At 39.5% G+C, this 18041-nt stretch overlaps 1 protein-coding gene across 6 annotated transcripts in view; it reads left to right on the top strand.

Moving 5' to 3' along the window:
• Positions 1-18041, top strand: part of SLC14A1 (solute carrier family 14 member 1 (Kidd blood group)) — a 103382-nt gene that overhangs the window by 52103 nt on the left and 33238 nt on the right. For all 6 annotated transcript variants that reach the window (XM_072605247.1, XM_072605248.1, XM_072605251.1 and 3 more), the window contains 2 exons: positions 1533-1689; positions 13423-13612. In XM_072605247.1, the coding sequence (XP_072461348.1) occupies positions 1533-1689; positions 13423-13612 (347 nt within the window). The remainder of the gene's footprint in view (positions 1-1532; positions 1690-13422; positions 13613-18041) is intronic.

The raw sequence follows: 18041 nt of genomic DNA, 5'->3' as shown, positions 1-18041 counted from the left end.
CATTTCTCCTAATTATGTACTTGGCACTCTTTTTGGGCATTGATTGAGATGATGACATATAACTCTCTCTTTGTATGCTAGTGTTTTTGCACCCTTGTGGTTATACCCTTGGCATTTTTTTATACTACTCTTGGTTATATTATCACTATTTTCTTTTGCGTAATACCCTACTTCTGTCATTAGCATTCACCTTTGCAGTTAGTGTGATTATACTTAAGGCATTCTCCTTTGCATACTTAGCTATTTTTCATATGACATTCTCATCTTCACACTTATCCTGATTGTACAATATAAGCACATTTATTTTGGTTGGCATTGGCTTTCTTTTTACATAATTTTCCTAGTTATGATTTTGTGATTGGTCTTGTCCTTTGCACTGAAATTCTCCTTCTTTGCGATTATCTTGGTTATGTTATTGGCATTATCCTTTGCATACTTATTTTCCTTATGTCTTTGGGTTTTCATTTGAATAAACTTGTCTTAAGTATATTTGGCATTCTCTGCATACTTATCTTGATCATGTCTCTGGTATTTTCCTTTGCATGTTTACTCTGAGTATTTCCTTGGCACTCTCCTGATTTATCATTAGTGTTTTCCTATAAGGCATTTATCCCAATTATGCTCTTGGTATTGGCTTCTTGTATTCTTTTCATAGTTGTGCCATTTGTATATTTGTTTTATTCTTGCTGTTGCTGTTCACAATTTCTTCCCTTCCGTATCTCCAAAACCCTTTGTATGGAAGATGCTATTGGGCTATTTCATGAACTCAAATAGTCAACAAAAACAGAACCCCATGGTCACAGCCACAATATGTTTGGATAACTTCAATACATGTTCAAGTAGTCACTTGTATTTTCGACTTACAGGGGAGAGGATTTGGTTTAGAATAGTACAAATGTATCCCACTTTACACAGTAAAGCATATCCCTGAAAATTGGTACCCAAATAAAATTTCAATTTGGATCAAATTTTGGATCATCTGGATTCCTGTTTCCCTTAGTCAATACTTTTGCAAAATAACTCAGTTGTAATATTAATGAACACTTATAAATTAAACTGGATTTTTATACCTTGGGATCTCTTTAAAATTTTTTTATTTAGAACTCATTTAAAAAAGACCCTTTTGGAGGAAAAAAAAACTAAGAAAGCTATCTTTCCTAGTTGAGAACCAAATTATTTTGTGCATATATACCCATCTCTAATGGATAGGGCAATCCATACCCATCCTTGTAAGCCTATTTCTTATTGTACAAGCTTTCCTGACAGCTAGCCTGCTCCTAGGAAATAGCACAACTAAATGAAGTCCTGTTCTTCTCAATATAATCTTGTGGATGAGTGGGATTTTGGTGATAGGGTAAGTTTAAGGATCCTCTCCAACTTTATTTCCCTTTCTAAAGGAAAATAGTGGTGCTTTCTTCTCTCCTGAGCATAATCTCGTTTTTCCAAATGAAATGGCCCTAAACAAGCTGATATTTCAAAGATTCTGGTTCAGGAATGGAAATAATAATAATAATCTATCCTCTTTCTTTAAGGAGCCAGGGCAAGTAATAACCATGGAGGATAACCCCACTGTCATTAAGCTGGACAGTCATGAAGGGACCAGTTCATCATGGCGAGGGAGAAGGTTCATCCCCAGAGCCATTGGCTATGTCACCGGCGATATGAGAGAATATGCAGACTGGCTCAAAGGTATCTATCTTTATATCTGCTGTGGGATATAGTTCTCTGGTTTTTCTGCCTTTGGGTTTAGGTCTGCTTCTCCATTTTATTTGGGGAAGAGACATTCAAAAATACTCCTATCCCCTTTTCATCTCTCACTTTCTTCCCTCCTATCATCACTTCTCTCTTTTCCTCTTTTACCCTGCACTTCCTCTTCCCTTCAGGACCCCATTCTCTTCATTTTCCTTCCTATTTTCATCCTTTACATACACACAAATCTCAGTGGAAGACCCAATGACACTGGATAGATGACTTCATCTTTTAATCTCAATTATCTCACCTATAAGGATGCGATCCTTATAAGGATACATCTATGAGATAATAATCAACCTCAAAGGAGTATTATAAAATATATAAAGTATTATAAAATATAAAATATGTGAATTATTATTCTTACTTAAGAATACCTTCTCCTTCTTCCCGACCTGAGCCCCACCACAAATTTCCCTCTTCTCATTGCCTGGTCTACAGTTTTATGACCTTTGTTGTTGTTGATGTTCAGTCACATCTGCCTCTTCATGACTTTATTTGAGGTTTTCTTGGCAAAGATACCAGAATACTATTTCCTTCTCTTGCTTGTTTCACAGATGCAGAAACAGAGGCAGAGATAGGGTTAAGTGATTTGCCCAGGGTCATATAGCTAGGAAGTGGCTGAGGTCAGATTTGAACTCAAGATGAGTCTTCCTGACTCTTGTCCCGGAGTTCTATCCTCTGTGCCACCTAGCTGTCTCCTTTATGACTTATTTGAAAGTGGATACTACTTACCTCCCACCACACACATAAACATATAAATCCTTGTCAGTCATTTATACCTTAATATTATTTATGCCCATATAGTAATGATTTACTGTGACCTTTATGAGTAGCTTTTATAGAGGGAAGGGGAAACAGAGGAGGAAGAAACTGGAGCTTTGGAGGTGAGAAGAAACTCCTTGGGAGCAGGGTACTGCTGAGAAGAGAGAAGATCATAGAAATATAAACTTTACCTAAAACAGGATTTTTCCAGGCAATGGTTCTGGTAGTAAGAACCAATCTAGTTTCTCCCTTTTCTCCAGCTCAAGTTGTTGGAAATACTCTTTTTTCTTAATTGAAAAATATCCTAGTGAAGATCTTTGTCTTCAGACAAGGGAAGGAGAGGACAAAGATGGCTTATTGTCAATAAAAACCCAAGATAAATGAGATGATGGTAAGAGAGCTCCTTTTTTGCCTTTAAGTTCAATTGAGAATTAAAACCAGAGGTCTGAAAAGTCTATCAATCAGTCAGTCAGTTAATAAGCTTTAAATACCTACTATGTGCCAGGTATTGTAATAATCTCTGAGGATACAAAGGAAGGGGGGAATTGTCTCTACCATTAAGGAGTTTATCTTCTAATGGAATGGATGGAAAGGAAGGAAGGAAGGAAGGAAGGAAGGAAGGAAGGAAGGAAGGAAGGAAGGAAGGAAGGAAGGAAGGAAGGAAGGAGGGAGGGAGGGAGGAAGGAAGGAAGGAGGGAGAGAAGGAGGGAGAGAGGAAGGAATTTATTAAGTGCCTATTATATGTCAGACACTGGGCTAAGTTCTTTTATAAATATTATCTCATTTGATCCTCACAACAACCCTAGAAGGTAAGTATTTTTTATTATTCCTATTTTGCAGTTGAGAAAACAATCAGACAGAGGTTAACAGATTTGCCCAGGGCCACACAGCTGGTAAGTGTCTGAGGCCAGATTTAAACTCAGTTATTCCTGATTCTAGGCAGTAAGAATTAGTGTAGTTGGGGAAAATTTGTGGTGAGGGAAGAAGAAGATATCCTTTAAAACACTGGGTTTTAAAGGACTTTTGACCAAACAAGATTTGGTCTTTGATCCTGGACATGATAGGGAGCCATTAGAGTTTCTTGAGTTTATTTATACAATTTATTACAAATTGAGTATCGTGCTGTACTTACAGACAATGTAAATGGAAGATAATCTCAAAAAGGAGGCATTAAGAGAAGGAAAGAGGAGAGAGGCTTGCAGGAGGTTGGATTGGAGTTGCAGGATTTTTAGATGTTATTGATGAATTTATTTATTTTTAAAGAATTACGATTTGTGACTGACATAAAGTTAGGAGAGAGAAAGTTTCCTCTTTACTGAAGGGTTTTCAGCTAAAGGCATGTGACTTGAGAATGTTGTAGAACATTTATTTTCAAACTTGGATTAGTCTAGATGCCTTATAGGTCCCTACCAACTCAAAGGCTACGAGTGGACATGGACAAATCTGATCTGAAAGAACTTCAAACTCTGAGACCAATTTTGATGCCAATTCCTGGCGTTTTATTAAAGGAATGGTTTGTGAGCACTCAGATTCACCAGGATTGGTTTATTTGTTCAGTAGTTTTTCAGTCATGTCTGACTCCTTGTGCCCCCAATTTTGGGGTTTTCTTGGTAAAGGTACTTGGAGTGGTTTATCATTTCATCTCCAGCTCATTTTTTAAATGAGGAACTGAGGTAAACAGGTTAAGTTGACTTCCCCAGGGTCACAAAGCTAGTGAGGTCAGATCTGAACTGGAAGATGATGAGTCTTCCTGACTTCAGACCTGGCACTCTATCCACTGTGCTGCCACCTAGCTGATTCATTAAGAACAAGTTATTGGTTTCATATTTCCTTTTTATCGTGGTAAGGAAATACATTATATATCATGTACAAGGATTGCTGTATAGCATTAGACAAAGTCATGATACCCTATGGAGAGACTGAAAGGTATACTGTCATTAGTTGGATTTGGAACTAACTATATGTCTAGACCTGAAAGCAGTGATCAGTGACAACCTGTAGGAGATCTCCAATTGCATGCCCCTAGGCATCTGTTTCTGATCTTGCTCTAGTTAAAATTTTTCATCAGTAATTTGAATGAAGACACAGTTGAATTTAATAGAAATATTTGGCTTCAAAACAAAGCTCTACCCTATACGAGCACAGAATATTGGGGACATGTGACCAGACTGTAGCATATCATGTGAGAAAGACCTAATGGTTTTACTGGACAAGTTTGATAGCATTCAATAGTGTGACAGGCTAGCCAGAAGCATTACTAAGCATTAACATAAGTATTGTGTTTAAAATGAGGGACATGATGGTCACACTGTATGCTTCCCTGGAATGTTGTGTTCAATTCTGAGCACTACATTTTAGGGTAGACATTGACGAGTAGTTTGTTCCTTCTCCATCTCTTTTACTGAATCATTCTACCTTCTAACCAGGGGTGTTGGCCAAGGCTCTTCTGTCTACAGATCATTTCCCTTGGTGATCTTATCAGCCCCCTTGGGTTCAGTTACTATGTCTATGTAAAGGACTCCTACATCTAAATATTCAGCTTTCATTTCTCTTTTGACCTTCAGTCTTCACATCATCAGCTACCTGTTGGATATTTCCATTTAGTTGCTGTTTATTGTTGAGTTGTTTCAGTTGTGTTCAACTCTTTGTGATCCCATTTTGGGGTTTTCATGACAAAGATGCTGGAGCAATTTGCCATTTCCTTCTCCAGCTCATTTTACAGATGAGGAAACTGAGGCAAATGGGGCTAAGTGACCTGTCCAGGGCCACCCAGCTACTAAGTATCTCAGATGAGATTTAAACTCAGAAAGATGAGTCTCCCTGACTCCAGGTCCAGGACTCTATCCACTGTGCCATGTGGCTGCCCTAGATATACTGTGAGCATCTCAAATTCAACAAGTCTGAAACAGAATTATTTCTTTACCCCCTAAACCTGCCCATACTCCTTTATTTCTGTTAAGAATCACACCCACCTTCCTTCTAATAACACAGGTTCACAGTCTTAGACTCATCCTTGACTCTTACTCAGTCCCAATGCATCCTCAATCAGCTGCTAAGTCTCATCAATTCTACCTCCTCATTATCTCTTGCACCTATCAACTTCTTTGCATTAGTATAGCCATCACCCTAGTTCAAGGTTCTAGCCTGGACTATTACAATAGCCTCTTAATATTCTCTGTTTCCAATCTCTCCCTTCTCCAGTCCATTTTCCACATACCTGACAAAATGATCTTCCTAAAGCACATGATTCTCCTGCTCAGGAACCTTAAGTGAATTCTTCTTGCCTTGAAAATAAATAGAAATTCCTCCTGGAATTGAAAGCTTTCCATCATCTGATGCCTAGTCAACCTTCCAGACATTTCAAGTATTTCATGTACTTCATGCAATTGACTGGGGTTAGATATATAGATATGGAAGTCATTGATATAGAAAAGATTATTGAAGCTATGGGAGTTATAAGTCACCAAGAAAGTGTCAAGAGAAAAGAGTAGGGAGGCCTAGACTAGAACCTATATGAAAGGTCAAGCTCAGAATAATGAACCAGAAAAAAAAAACTGAGACCAGAAAAAAAAACTGAGAAAAATAAGTAGGAGGAAAACCTAGAAAGAATGTTATCAATAACACACTGAGAAGAGAGACTACCCAGGAAAAAAGGGGGATCAGTAGCATCAAATACAGCAGATAGGTCAGCAAGCATGAGGACTTTAAAAAGACAACCAGATTTGGTCATTAAAAGTCATGCTAACTTCAGAGAAGTACTTTTTGTCAAGTGACAACTCTTTTCTGTTTTCACATATTTGAAAGATTATCACATAAAAGAGGTATTAATTATAGGTAAACAAAATTAATTAGAGATCCTAACACACACACACATATACCTCCACACACAATCAAACCTCATAGATATCCTTGCCAATTGATGGGATAAGATGTGTAATGGGAAATGGCAAATCGCTCCAGCATCTTTGCCAGGAAAACTCCAAAATGGAATCACAAAGAGTCGGACACAATTGACACGCCTCAACCACAAACAGATATGCCTTATTCAAAAGAACCAGAAAAATGAGAAGAATAGATTTATATCATAGATTAAGATATACTCATGGGAGAAAATATAAGAACCAGGGGAGGATCTCATTGCAGAAAACATTTGGGTGAAAATCAGTGGAGTCAGAAAAAGAAGTGATATTGTCATTGAGGTATACTACAGACCACCTGGACAGAAAGAGGAAATAAATTAATTCAGGAAGTACATCACAAGTTTGCCATTAAGATATGTTAAAACAGCACTGGGGAACTTAATTATCAATATACATCTTCTGGAAGTCTCTCTGCCAAAAGCAAAGCAAATAATCATTTCTTGAGACCTTTGAGTTAATTTCATCCTTCTAAAGATGGAGGAACAATTTATCATTGCTAATAAAAAGAAAATGTTTAAGGCAGAGAGCTATCAACGAATATAAGACCATTTTAGAAATGCTAAGTCTTAGAAATGCTGAGGTTGGCAAGGAAATCTAAAAGTACCAAAAAGTCTCTTAATGCTAATAATGGAGGAGGACCAAAAAATTGAGAGAACCAGAGATCTGGAAGGGGAAAAAATGGTGATAATGGGTGAGGTGGCAAAACAATTTTACTATTATGATTCTGTTTTCAAAGGAGAATGATCTTTGGGCTGTATACAACACAAGAAAATGGCTAGTAGGATATTAACACCCTAGATAAGTAAGGAGATAGTAAGAGGACAACTAGTTGTTCTTGATGAGTTCAAGTCACCTGGTTCAGATCAACCAAGATATTTAAAGTCCTGGCAAATGTGAATGGTAACCACAGTGAAAAAATGTAAAGAGCTGGACGGGTACTATAGGCTCAGAAAAGGTCAAGTGTTGTCCTGATTTTCAAAAAAATGGAAGATAGTGGAGTCTGCATAGGCCAGTGAGTCTGACTTCATTTCCTAGGAAAATTACAGAATTTAAAATTAAAGAAATAGTCAGTGAACTGTCTGGGGACTTAGAAGTAATTTAGTGATCATAAAGAGCCAAGATCACTTCATCCAGAATAGGTTATGCCAGACTCGACTGGTTTCCCTTTTTGGACAGCATTCCTAGATTGGAGAATATTATAAATGTAATTTATTTAGATTTTAGCAAAGGATTTGACAAAATCTCTCATGCTGTTTTTGTCAACAAGATGAAAGATATGGACTAAATGAGAGTGCAGTTTGGCTGAAAAGCTGGACTCAAAATGTTGTCTTGGGCCTGAACTCCATCCAGCAAAAATACCTTCAGCACAGGTGAGGTATGTAGTACCTTGGAGAGAACCTGGAAGAGGGTCTTAGTTGCAAGACAACCAAGTCAGTAAGGCCACATTCTTCATCCTCCTATCCCAGAACCATTAACAAGGCATAAGAGAGGATCAGAAGGGATCTCAGAGGCCTTGTAGTCCAACACCCTCATTTTATAGATGAGGAAACTGAGACCCTAGAAAATTAAGTGGCTTTCTTAGGGTCAAATAATAAAAATCACAGACAAGATTGAAATTCAGATTCTCTGACTCCAAATCCAAAATTCTTTCCATTGTACCATACTGCCTCCCTTATGGAAACAGTGGAAAAGAAGAGAATGGGAAGTGGAGTAAGAATAGTGGGGGGGGGAGGGGAGGGGAGCCAAGATAGCAGAGTAGAAAGGCACACATACTGAGGCTGCCCCAACACAGCCCATAAAACACCTGTAGAGAGGGACTCTCAACAAATTTTGGAGCAGCAGAAGTGGAGAACAACAGAGTGGAGGAGATTTCCAGCCCAGGGTGACCTGAAAGACCCACAGGAAACGTCAGTTGCACCGGAAGCAGAGTGGAGCTCAGAGCAATGAGCCCAGCCCAGCCCTGGCTGTGCAGCTCACGGCTTGCGAACAGCCCTCCGGGGCTGAATCTCCAGTCGTGGAATCCCCAGTCCCAGCAGGAGAGGGTCCGTACATCCCTCAACCCACAGGTGCCAAAGGTCAGTGACAGGGTTTATTCAGCTGGCCAGGAAGGGAGAAGAGCTTTCACATCAGGCAGGAAGCAGGAGTTCTCAGGGCAGCCCCTACAGCAACCTGAGACCATAGCTGGATCATAAAAACCCCTGGGGGCACTGAAGAGTTGAGTCTTACCTCAGCCCTGTGTAGATGCCCTGAGGCAGCTGGTCTTTGTCTCACACTGAATGGAGGCCCTGACCCAGCAGCTTGACTGAATTCTATCCCGCCAGTGCTAGCTTGGCGGAACTGGAGGTCAGGAGCCTGTGGAAAGGAAACACTGCTAAGATTCTAGGCACAAAAATCCTTCCCTGCCTCCAGACCAGTACACACTTGATTGTGCTACCTTAGAGGAACTGATATCTTACAGGTCCCCAGAATATATCCCTACTCTTGACAAAGGACCCAAAACTCAAGTAACTGTTTGGGAAAATGCCCAAAAAAGGGAAAAAAAAATAAGACCATAGAAGGTTACTTTCTTGGTGAACAGATATCTCCTCCCTTCCTTTCTGATGAGGAAGAACAATGCTTACCATCAGGGAAAGACACAGAAATCAAGGCTTCTGTATCCCAAACAGACAAAATAAATATTCAATAGGCTCAGGCTCAAAAAGGATTGTGAAAATCAAATTAGAGAGGTGGAGGAAAAACTGGGAAGAGAAATGAGAGAGATGCAAGAAAAGCATGAGAAGCAGGTCAACACCTTGCTAAAGGAGACCCAAAAAAATACTGAAGAAAATAACACCTTTAAAAATAGGCTAACTCAATTGGCAAAAGAGGTTCAAAAAGCCAATGAGGAGAAGAATGCTTTAAAAAGCAGAATTAGTCAAAAGGAAAAGGCGGTTCAAAAGCTCACTGAAGAAAACAGTTCTTTCAAAATTAGAATGGAACAGATGGAGGCTAATGACTTTATGAGAAACCAAGAAATCACAAAACAAAACCAAAAGAATGAAAAAATGGAAGATAATGTGAAATATCTCATTGGAAAAACAACTGACCTGGAAAATAGATCCAGCAGAGACAATTTTAAAATTATGGGACTACCTGAAAGCCATGATCAAAAAAAAAGCCTAGACATCATCTTTTATGAAATTATCAAGGAAAACTGCCCTGATATTCTAGAACCAGAGGGCAAAATAAGTATTGAAAGAATCCACCGATCACCACCTGAAAGAGATCCAAAAAGAGAAACTCCTAGGAACATTGTGGCCAAATTCCAGAGTTCCCAGGTCAAGGAGAAAATATTGCAAGCAGCTAGAAAGAAACAATTCAAGCATTGTGGAAATACAATCAGGATAACACAAGATCTAGCAGCTTCTACATTAAGGGATCAAAGGGTGTGGAATAGGATATTCTAGAAGTCAAAGGAACTAGGACTAAAACCAAGAATCACCTACCCAGCAAAACTGAGTATAATACTTCAGGGGAAAAAATGGTCTTTCAATGAAATAGAGGACTTTCAAGCATTCTTGATGAAAAGACCAGAGCTGAAAAGAAAATTTGACCTTCAAACATAAGAATCAAGAGAAGCATGAAAGGGTAAACAGCAAAGAGAAATCTTAAGGGACTTACTAAAGTCCAACTGTTTACATTCCTACATGGAAAGACAATATTTGTAACTCTTGAAACTTTTTTCAGTATCTGGGTAGTTGGTGGGATTCCACATACACACACACACACACACACACACACACACACACACACACACACACACACACCCCACACAGAGAGAGACAGAGAGCACAGGATGAATTGAATAGGATGGGATCATATCTTAAAAAATGAAATTAAGGGGTGAGAGAGAAAAATATTAGGAGGAGAAAGGGAGAAATGGAATGGGGCAGGTTATCTCTCACAAAAGAGGCAAATAAAAGACTTCAGTGGAGGGGAAAAGAGGGGAGGTGAGAGAAAAAACATGAAGCTTACTCTCATCACATTCCACTAAAGGAAGGAATAAAATGCACACTCACTTTGGTATGAAAACCTATTTTACAATACAAGAAAGTGGGGGAGAAGGGGATCAGCAGGGTGGGGGGAATGATAGAAGGGAGGGCAGAGGGAGGAGGCAGCAATTTGAAGTCAACACTCTTGGGGAAGGACAGGATCAAAAGAGAGAATAGAAGCAATGGGGGGCAGGATAGGATGGAGGGAATTATAGTTATACACAACATGATTATTATGGAAGTCATTTGCAAAACTACCCAGATATGGCCTATATTGAATTGCCTGCCTTCCCAAAGGGAATGGGTGGGGAGGGAGGGCTGGGGAGAAGTTGGAAATCAAAGTTTTAGGATCAACTGTCGAGTATTGTTCTTGCAACTAGGAAATAGAAATACAGATAATGGGGTATAGAAAATTATCTTGCCCTACAGGACAAAAGAGAAGATGGGGATAAGGGAAGGAAGGGATGTTAGAAGAGAAGGCAGATTGGTGATAGGGGCAATTAGAATGCTCGGCGTTTTGGGGTGGGGGGAGGGGAGAAATGGTGAGAAAATTTGCAACCCAAAATTTTGTGGAAATGAATGTTGAAAAATTAAATAAATTAATTTAAAAAAAAGAATAGTGGTAGTGGCAGCTGCAGCAATCAGAGATCCACAGAAACTGGGAACATTTGTGCTACCTCCGTCAGGGTGCAGATAACAAGTTGCCCCACCAAAGCAGGAGGAGCTGCAGGCATATTAGGATACACCCATCTTGCCATGTACACATACCAATGGGTACAGACTTCAACAACTGGAGAAGAGAGGGAAGCTAACCGCTTTCGCAGCTCTGCCTCACACAATCCATTTCACATCCAAGTCAAGACCTCATCCTTTTGTTATCATTGGTCCTCTTCAAGAACAAAAAACAAAAAACAACCATCACCACCACCTCTGGGGTAGGGATTGGACTACATCCTCCCCAGGTTCTCTTTCTGCTCCTTAGAATCTAAGGTCCTGTGATTTATTTTGCTTATTTCAGAGGATGGAAGCAGTAATTGGAAGTTTGAGGGAGCCCAATTTTTGCTCAGTAGAAAGTAAATAATGGAAGAACACCTTAATAATTACACCTATTTAAAAATAAAGTGGCTGCTTTAGGATATAGTAGGCTTCCTACCATGAGAAGTCTTGGATTAGTGGATGTTGTGGTACCTGTTGGGGTTTTGTTGAGGAAATTCATGCTCCCCTTGGGAGTTGGACTAAACCTTTGAGATCTCAAATGACTGATTCCATGATCCTATAAAGGATTCCACTGTCTTTGCTCCTTCCAAACCAGAAGAAAAGCATGGTACAATGGAAAGAATGCTGGAGTCAGAACAATAGAGCCAGAGAAACTGAGTTCATATCCCACCAATAATGCTTAGTATTCAAGGTCACCTCTGTGACCTTGTGCCAGTCATTTAACTTTCTTGAGCCTCAGTTTTCTCAGTAAATTAAAAGGGTTGGATTAAATTACTTCTAAGGTTTCTTCCTGCTCTTAATCTAAGAGTCTATATAGGGCCCTGGTTGCATCCTCCAGAAAGTTCCTCCACACATCTTTCCCACTCCTGCCCTCCCACTCCACCCAAAAGCAAGGACAAGGCCAATTTCCTTCCTTCCAGATAATTCCTTGCCACAGGATGCCCCAGAATTTCAGTGAACTTTGAGTGGAGGCTAAAGGAAACCAGATGTCAGAGGCTAACGAAGTGAGGACAAGCTGGTGACTGAAGATAGTAGGGTCACCCCAAACCATATCCAGAATACCCTTCCAGCCATGCACTACCATGATTCTGCTTTAAGCAGAAGGAAATAGTGGGAAACGGAAAAAGGAAACTGTAGGGCAAAGGGAAATTACTTGTCAATAAATACAGTTAAAGATCCTTCCAAGATTCTTTCTAGCTCAGTCAATATCTGATTTCATTCCCCCAGGGTGTTTTAAAAAGGCAACAGAGAATGTGTTTTCAAAGTGGTGGAGGGCTGGGAGAGAATTTTTTCAGACCTGCCACTTTTGCTTCTCCTAAGTGGTTAGAACTAGGAGCAAAAGGAGGAAAAGGTACCTGACTGTATCTTGGACCTTCCTCCACACAAGCAAGGCCTCAGCTAGAAGTTAACTCAATACAGAGACAGCCATCAATTCCTAAGGGACCCATTTGGAAGAAAAAAAGACTTACAGGGCCATGATACCCATGTTCAAGGATTTTAAGAACTGTCACATAGAGGAAGTAATAGACATGTGCTTTTTGACCTCAGAAGGAAGAATGTGGAATAAGAAATTTTGGCTCAATGTATGGATAAATTTCCTAACAATAGGAGCTGATCCCGAAAGAGGATGAGCTGCTTCCGAAGTCATTCAGTCAGTCAACAAGTATTTATTATGCACGTATTGTTGCTGTTCAGTCAGTTTAGTTGTGTCTGACCCTTTATGACCCTGTTTGGGGTTTTCTTGGCAAAGATCCTGGAGTGGTTTGCCATTTCCTTCTCCAGCTCATTTTACAGATGAGAAAACTAAGCCAAACAATGTTAAATGACTTGCCCAGGATCATACAGCTAGTAAACGTCTGAGGCTGGATTTGAACTCAGAAAAAATGTCTTCCTTATATATTAATATAATATATTAATATTAGAATATATTAGTATTCCTTATTATATTCAATCCTGGAAATGATGGGGAGCCACTGAAATTTATTGAATAGAGAAGTGACATGATGAGACTCACTTTGATAGCTGAGTGCAAGACGTGGTTCCTGGGCACTGAGGTTTGAAAGGAGGCTGGATAGCTGACCACTTATTGAAGATGTGATAGAAGGAATTCCCATTCAAGTACGAGTTGGACTAGATGATCTCCAAAGTTCCATTGAGATCCTACAAATAGAGAGAGGGCCTTGCTTTCAGTACTTGGCAATGACTAACTAATCTTCCTTCCACTTTCTGATTTCTTTCAGATAAACCCGTCATACTTCAGTTCCTTGACTGGATTCTTCGAGGCATATCCCAAGTGGTGTTTATTAATAACCCCATCAGTGGCATCATCATTATAATTGGGCTGCTGCTCCAGAATCCCTGGTGGACCCTCACAGGCTGCCTGGGAAATATAGTGTCCACGCTGGCAGCCCTTCTACTCAGCCAAGACAGGTAGGGGGAGTCCATGTGGGTCTGTTTGTGTTGCTTGCTACAAGCCTAAAACTTGCTGCTAGTAAGGAATGACAAAATCCATCGGGAAGGAGCAATGACAAATGTGTCCTCAAATGAAGTGATTCTTTACCTTCAAAAATCCATTGTATTTCTCAGTCAGGGTCCAAAATATTATTTTTCCCCCTTTTATCACAGATATTGGATGTTGTATCCAAATTACAGGATCTTTTCACATTTCTGAGGCCCTTTAAATTTTAATGCTTTCAAATCAAGAGACCCAAGTTCTCCTCTTATGTGTTGTTGTTGAACTGTTTTCAATCATAGCAACTTCTGTTGACCCCATCTGGGGCTTTCTTGGCAGAGATACTGGAGTAGTTTGCCATTTCCTTCTCTAGCTCATCTTACAGATGAGGAAATTGAGGTAAACAGGATTAAGTGACTTGCCCAGGGTCATACAGCTAGTAAGTCACTTAGGCTCCATAGCTTTCAGATTTCTCATCTGTAAAATGAGGGGATCAGACTAAATGGCCTATATGGGTCACATAATCATTAGACCTTTAGAGGTCCTACCTGTTCATTTTAGAGAACGTATATGTCTGTCTATATGTATATGTCTATATGTCTATCTATACGTAAACACAGGCAGAATAGCGTAACAGAGAGAGAGTTGGCCTTAACATCCAGGAGAGCTGGGTACCAATCCTGTTTCTGAGGTTTATTTGCCCTGTTGGGCCCTGCATGAGTCACAACCTCCCTGGTCCTCAACTACCTCATTGGAAAAAATGGAAGGGAGTGGATTAGGTGTCTTTAAAGTCCCTTTAAGCTCTAGATCTATGCTCTTATATAAGGATATAAAATATATGTTTAACAAAACTTATATTCTAAGAATAATCCCCCAAGATTACACAGGATCAGAAGTAAGCATCAGAAGGGAGATTTGAACCAAGGTCCTCAGACTTCAGAGCCTGGGTCCTTCCAGCAGTTCTAATTGATGTCAAAAAGTCTTATATTACACTTTTCCTATACAAAAGTTTATACATTTGTATTTTGTTCACAGGGTACAATATGGTGTTAACACAATAGAATAGTTCTTATCTCCTTTAGGGCTTTGTTGAATGAATATGCATACCCTGGGAACTCATAAAAAGGGCCTATACACTTGTATAGTGAGTTTATTAAGTTCCTTATTGTCACCTTTCCAGGAAAGGAAAGTTCTGAAGCTGGGAGGTAGCACAGTGGACTGCAGCTAAGGAGAGGGAGCCCAAATAGGGTATCCTCTGTGCTCTGGGCATTGGCTAGGAGTGGAAAGGAGTAAGAGAGATGTAGGCCTAAACTCCACTTAACTTCAAGACTGTAAGTGATTACGTATTAATGTGAGATGAATCTATCTACAATCCTTTATTTTAGTTTAAAGAGTTAATCCTGGGTACTTAAAAACTCCTGAGTTGCTTCTAGTTGCCTAGCCTTGGAGTGAATAATAGGGGAGGTCATTTCCAGGTCATACTATATTGTGTGACTCATACAGAAACCAGAATCAAGTAAACAATGAGCAAGCTGATAGAAGTTCTTGTATATTTGCTAGAATCTAAGGTCTTCATCCTTCCCATCCCACTCCAGAAGCAGATTGAAGCTCATCTAGGCCTTTTCATCCTTAGTGACTCTTATTCCCATGTCAAGCTTCCATAGAGGACTGACCCCAAGTGGCAAAGAAGGCCTTCCTTTAGATCAAGAGTCCTTAACCTATTTTGTGTCATGAAGTCCTTGGCAACCTGGTGAAACTTTTGGATCCTTTTTCTGAACAATGATTTTAAATGCATAAAATGTCTTACAATCGATTACAAAGAAAATCAATCAGATTGGTTAAAAAAATACTTTTTAAAGAACTATTGCATGAACTCCAGGATAAGAACATGTGTTCTACGCTGATAATTACAGAATGACACTTCTTTTACTCATATGTTATTAACCTTTTGACCATCATCCAGAAAGACTTTCCAAACTTTTCTCTTCTTCAGTGCACAGTCCTATTTCTTCCTCATTTACTCTCAGTAAACAATCTTTCTGCCTACTTGACTAAGAAGATTGTGAGCCATCTGAGGGAATGCCCTTAGCCTCCCATGTGCTCTAAGTCATTGAATACTTCACAAGCATCAGCTCTGGGCCTGGGCTGTCCAGTTTGTTATTCTTCTCTACCTTTCCTTACACAAGCAGCCTTACCTCCTTTGCCCACCATTTTGTACTAGTCATTGATGGCAATGCAGGACTTTGGGACAGGTTCTGAGGCTCCTTAATAACAGACACAAATACATAATTAGCTCATCAATCGCTTTTTTGGACTTTTTGTGACCTTTAAGTTCTTGTGTACCTGGAATTCAATTCAATTCACCACGTATTTATTTTGTTTTGTTTGGAGCTTGCTAGGCCCAGGGATATCCCGTAGAAACAGAAAAGTTTCTGCCTTTCGGAACTTAAGCTTCACTACACTAGTAATAAAATACAAAATAATTTGAGGAAAAGGCCAGAGGACTCACACAACTGTGGTTGGGGGGGGATCAGGGCTTTGTGTAGAAGGCCAGGATGGGGAGGGAGTACATTCTAGGCTTAGAAGAGAGTTTATGAAAAGACTTGAAAGTTATCTCTTCGGTTTAAACATTATCCTTTATAATCTTGCTTTCACATTAGGCACTTATTAAATATTTGTGTTTTGAAGAGTCCTACTCTTAACTTTGAAGCAGTTAGGTGGACATAGTGGATAATGCCTGGCTAGGAGTCATTTTCTTAAATTCATATCTGACCTCAGACACTTACCAGTTATGTGACCCTTGGCAAGTCACTTAACCTCATTTGACTTAGTTTCTTCATCTGTAAAATGATCTGAAGAAGGAAATGGCAAACCACTTCAGGATCTTTGCCAAGAAATCTCACATGGGGTCACAAAGAATCACACATGACCTGAACAACTAAACAACAGCAACTCTTAATTTTCCTAGTAAATTCTTTCTGCAAACACAAGGTACAAGTAAACTTGAGCCTCTGTGTATGATTGCATATCCCCAGATAGCAGACTCTGATTTAATGAGGTTTACTTTATTTTTATTTTATACATCATATAGTTAGAAGCCTGAACTACTAAATACTACAGCAATCAGCCCTCTTTGTGAAGCATCTCAGAGCAGTGGAGAGCTAAGCTTGAAGTCAGGAGAAACCTGGGTCTAATTCCCAACTTTGATACTGGTTGTGTGAGTACACAAGGTCATTAGCCTCTCTGCACTTCAGTTTCCTTGTCTACAAAATGGATACAGTCATATCTGCTGAACATATCTCTCATAAAATTTTTATGAGGATCAACTAGGGTAACATATGTAAAACGCTTTGCAGATCTTAAAGGGCTACCACATTGAGAAGGTAGCATAATTAATAATAATAACTTTTATAGAGAGCTTTAAGATTTGCAAAGCTGTATGCATGTATTAGCTCATTTGATTGACATCTTATGGAAAGACCACTAGCTCTGACATCAAAGAATCTTGGTTCAAACTCTAATTCAAAAGCTGTGCCCTTAATTTCCCTGGACCTCAAAATCATCATCTTCTAAATGAGTGAATTGGACTAGATGGCCCTAAAGTCCCTTTCAGCTCAGTATCTATGATCCTATGGTGCTTAGTTCTTTTAACCATTAGTGTTGGGGCCTATAGATAGATGGGTCCAAGGATCCAGAGATGAGAGACCTCAGAGGACACCTGGTCAACCATTTACAGATGAGGAAACTGAGACCCAGGGAAGGTAAGTGACTTGCCCAAGGTCATCAAAATAAATTCAGAGGTAGGATCTGAACTCCCAACTCTGCACTCTTTCCATAGTACCAAACTAAGGGTTAAGGCTCTAAGAAGTTGTACTTTGTGCATGAGATATTCATAGGATTATCCTTCTAGAGCCAGAAAGAACCTCAGAGACTATCTACAGATTCAATCATTTTCGTCAAATCTGTCTCTCCATGACCCCATTTGGGGTTTTTTCGCAGAGATATCAGAGAGGTTTGGCATTTCCTTCTCCAGGTCATTTTGTAGATGAGGAAAATGAAGCAAACATGGTTAAGTGAATTGACCTGGGTCACTCAGCTAATAAGTGTCTGAGGCCAGATTTGAACTCAGGAAGATGAGTCTTCTAACTCCGTGCTGGGCACTCTATCCACTCTGCCATCTAGCTGTCTTATCTATGGAAAAGACACTTTCATAAGTAAAAAATCTCTAAACAAGGCAGAAGTCCTTTTTAAAATGAGCACTTGACTTTGGAAAGAAAAGGGTAAATAGAGCCAGAAGTGCATGAATTTGCTTATTATTCTTCAGAAAGATTGCCTACTTAACTCCTCAAAAAATAAGAAGAAAGAAGCATATTTGGAGATATAAATATATTTTTATTTTTAAAACCA

Source organism: Notamacropus eugenii, chromosome 4 (genome assembly GCF_028372415.1).
Source record: "Notamacropus eugenii isolate mMacEug1 chromosome 4, mMacEug1.pri_v2, whole genome shotgun sequence".
Lineage (NCBI taxonomy): Eukaryota > Metazoa > Chordata > Mammalia > Diprotodontia > Macropodidae > Notamacropus > Notamacropus eugenii.
The sequence above is the reverse complement of the archived record's forward strand: the minus strand, read 5'-3'. Positions and strand labels throughout refer to the sequence as shown.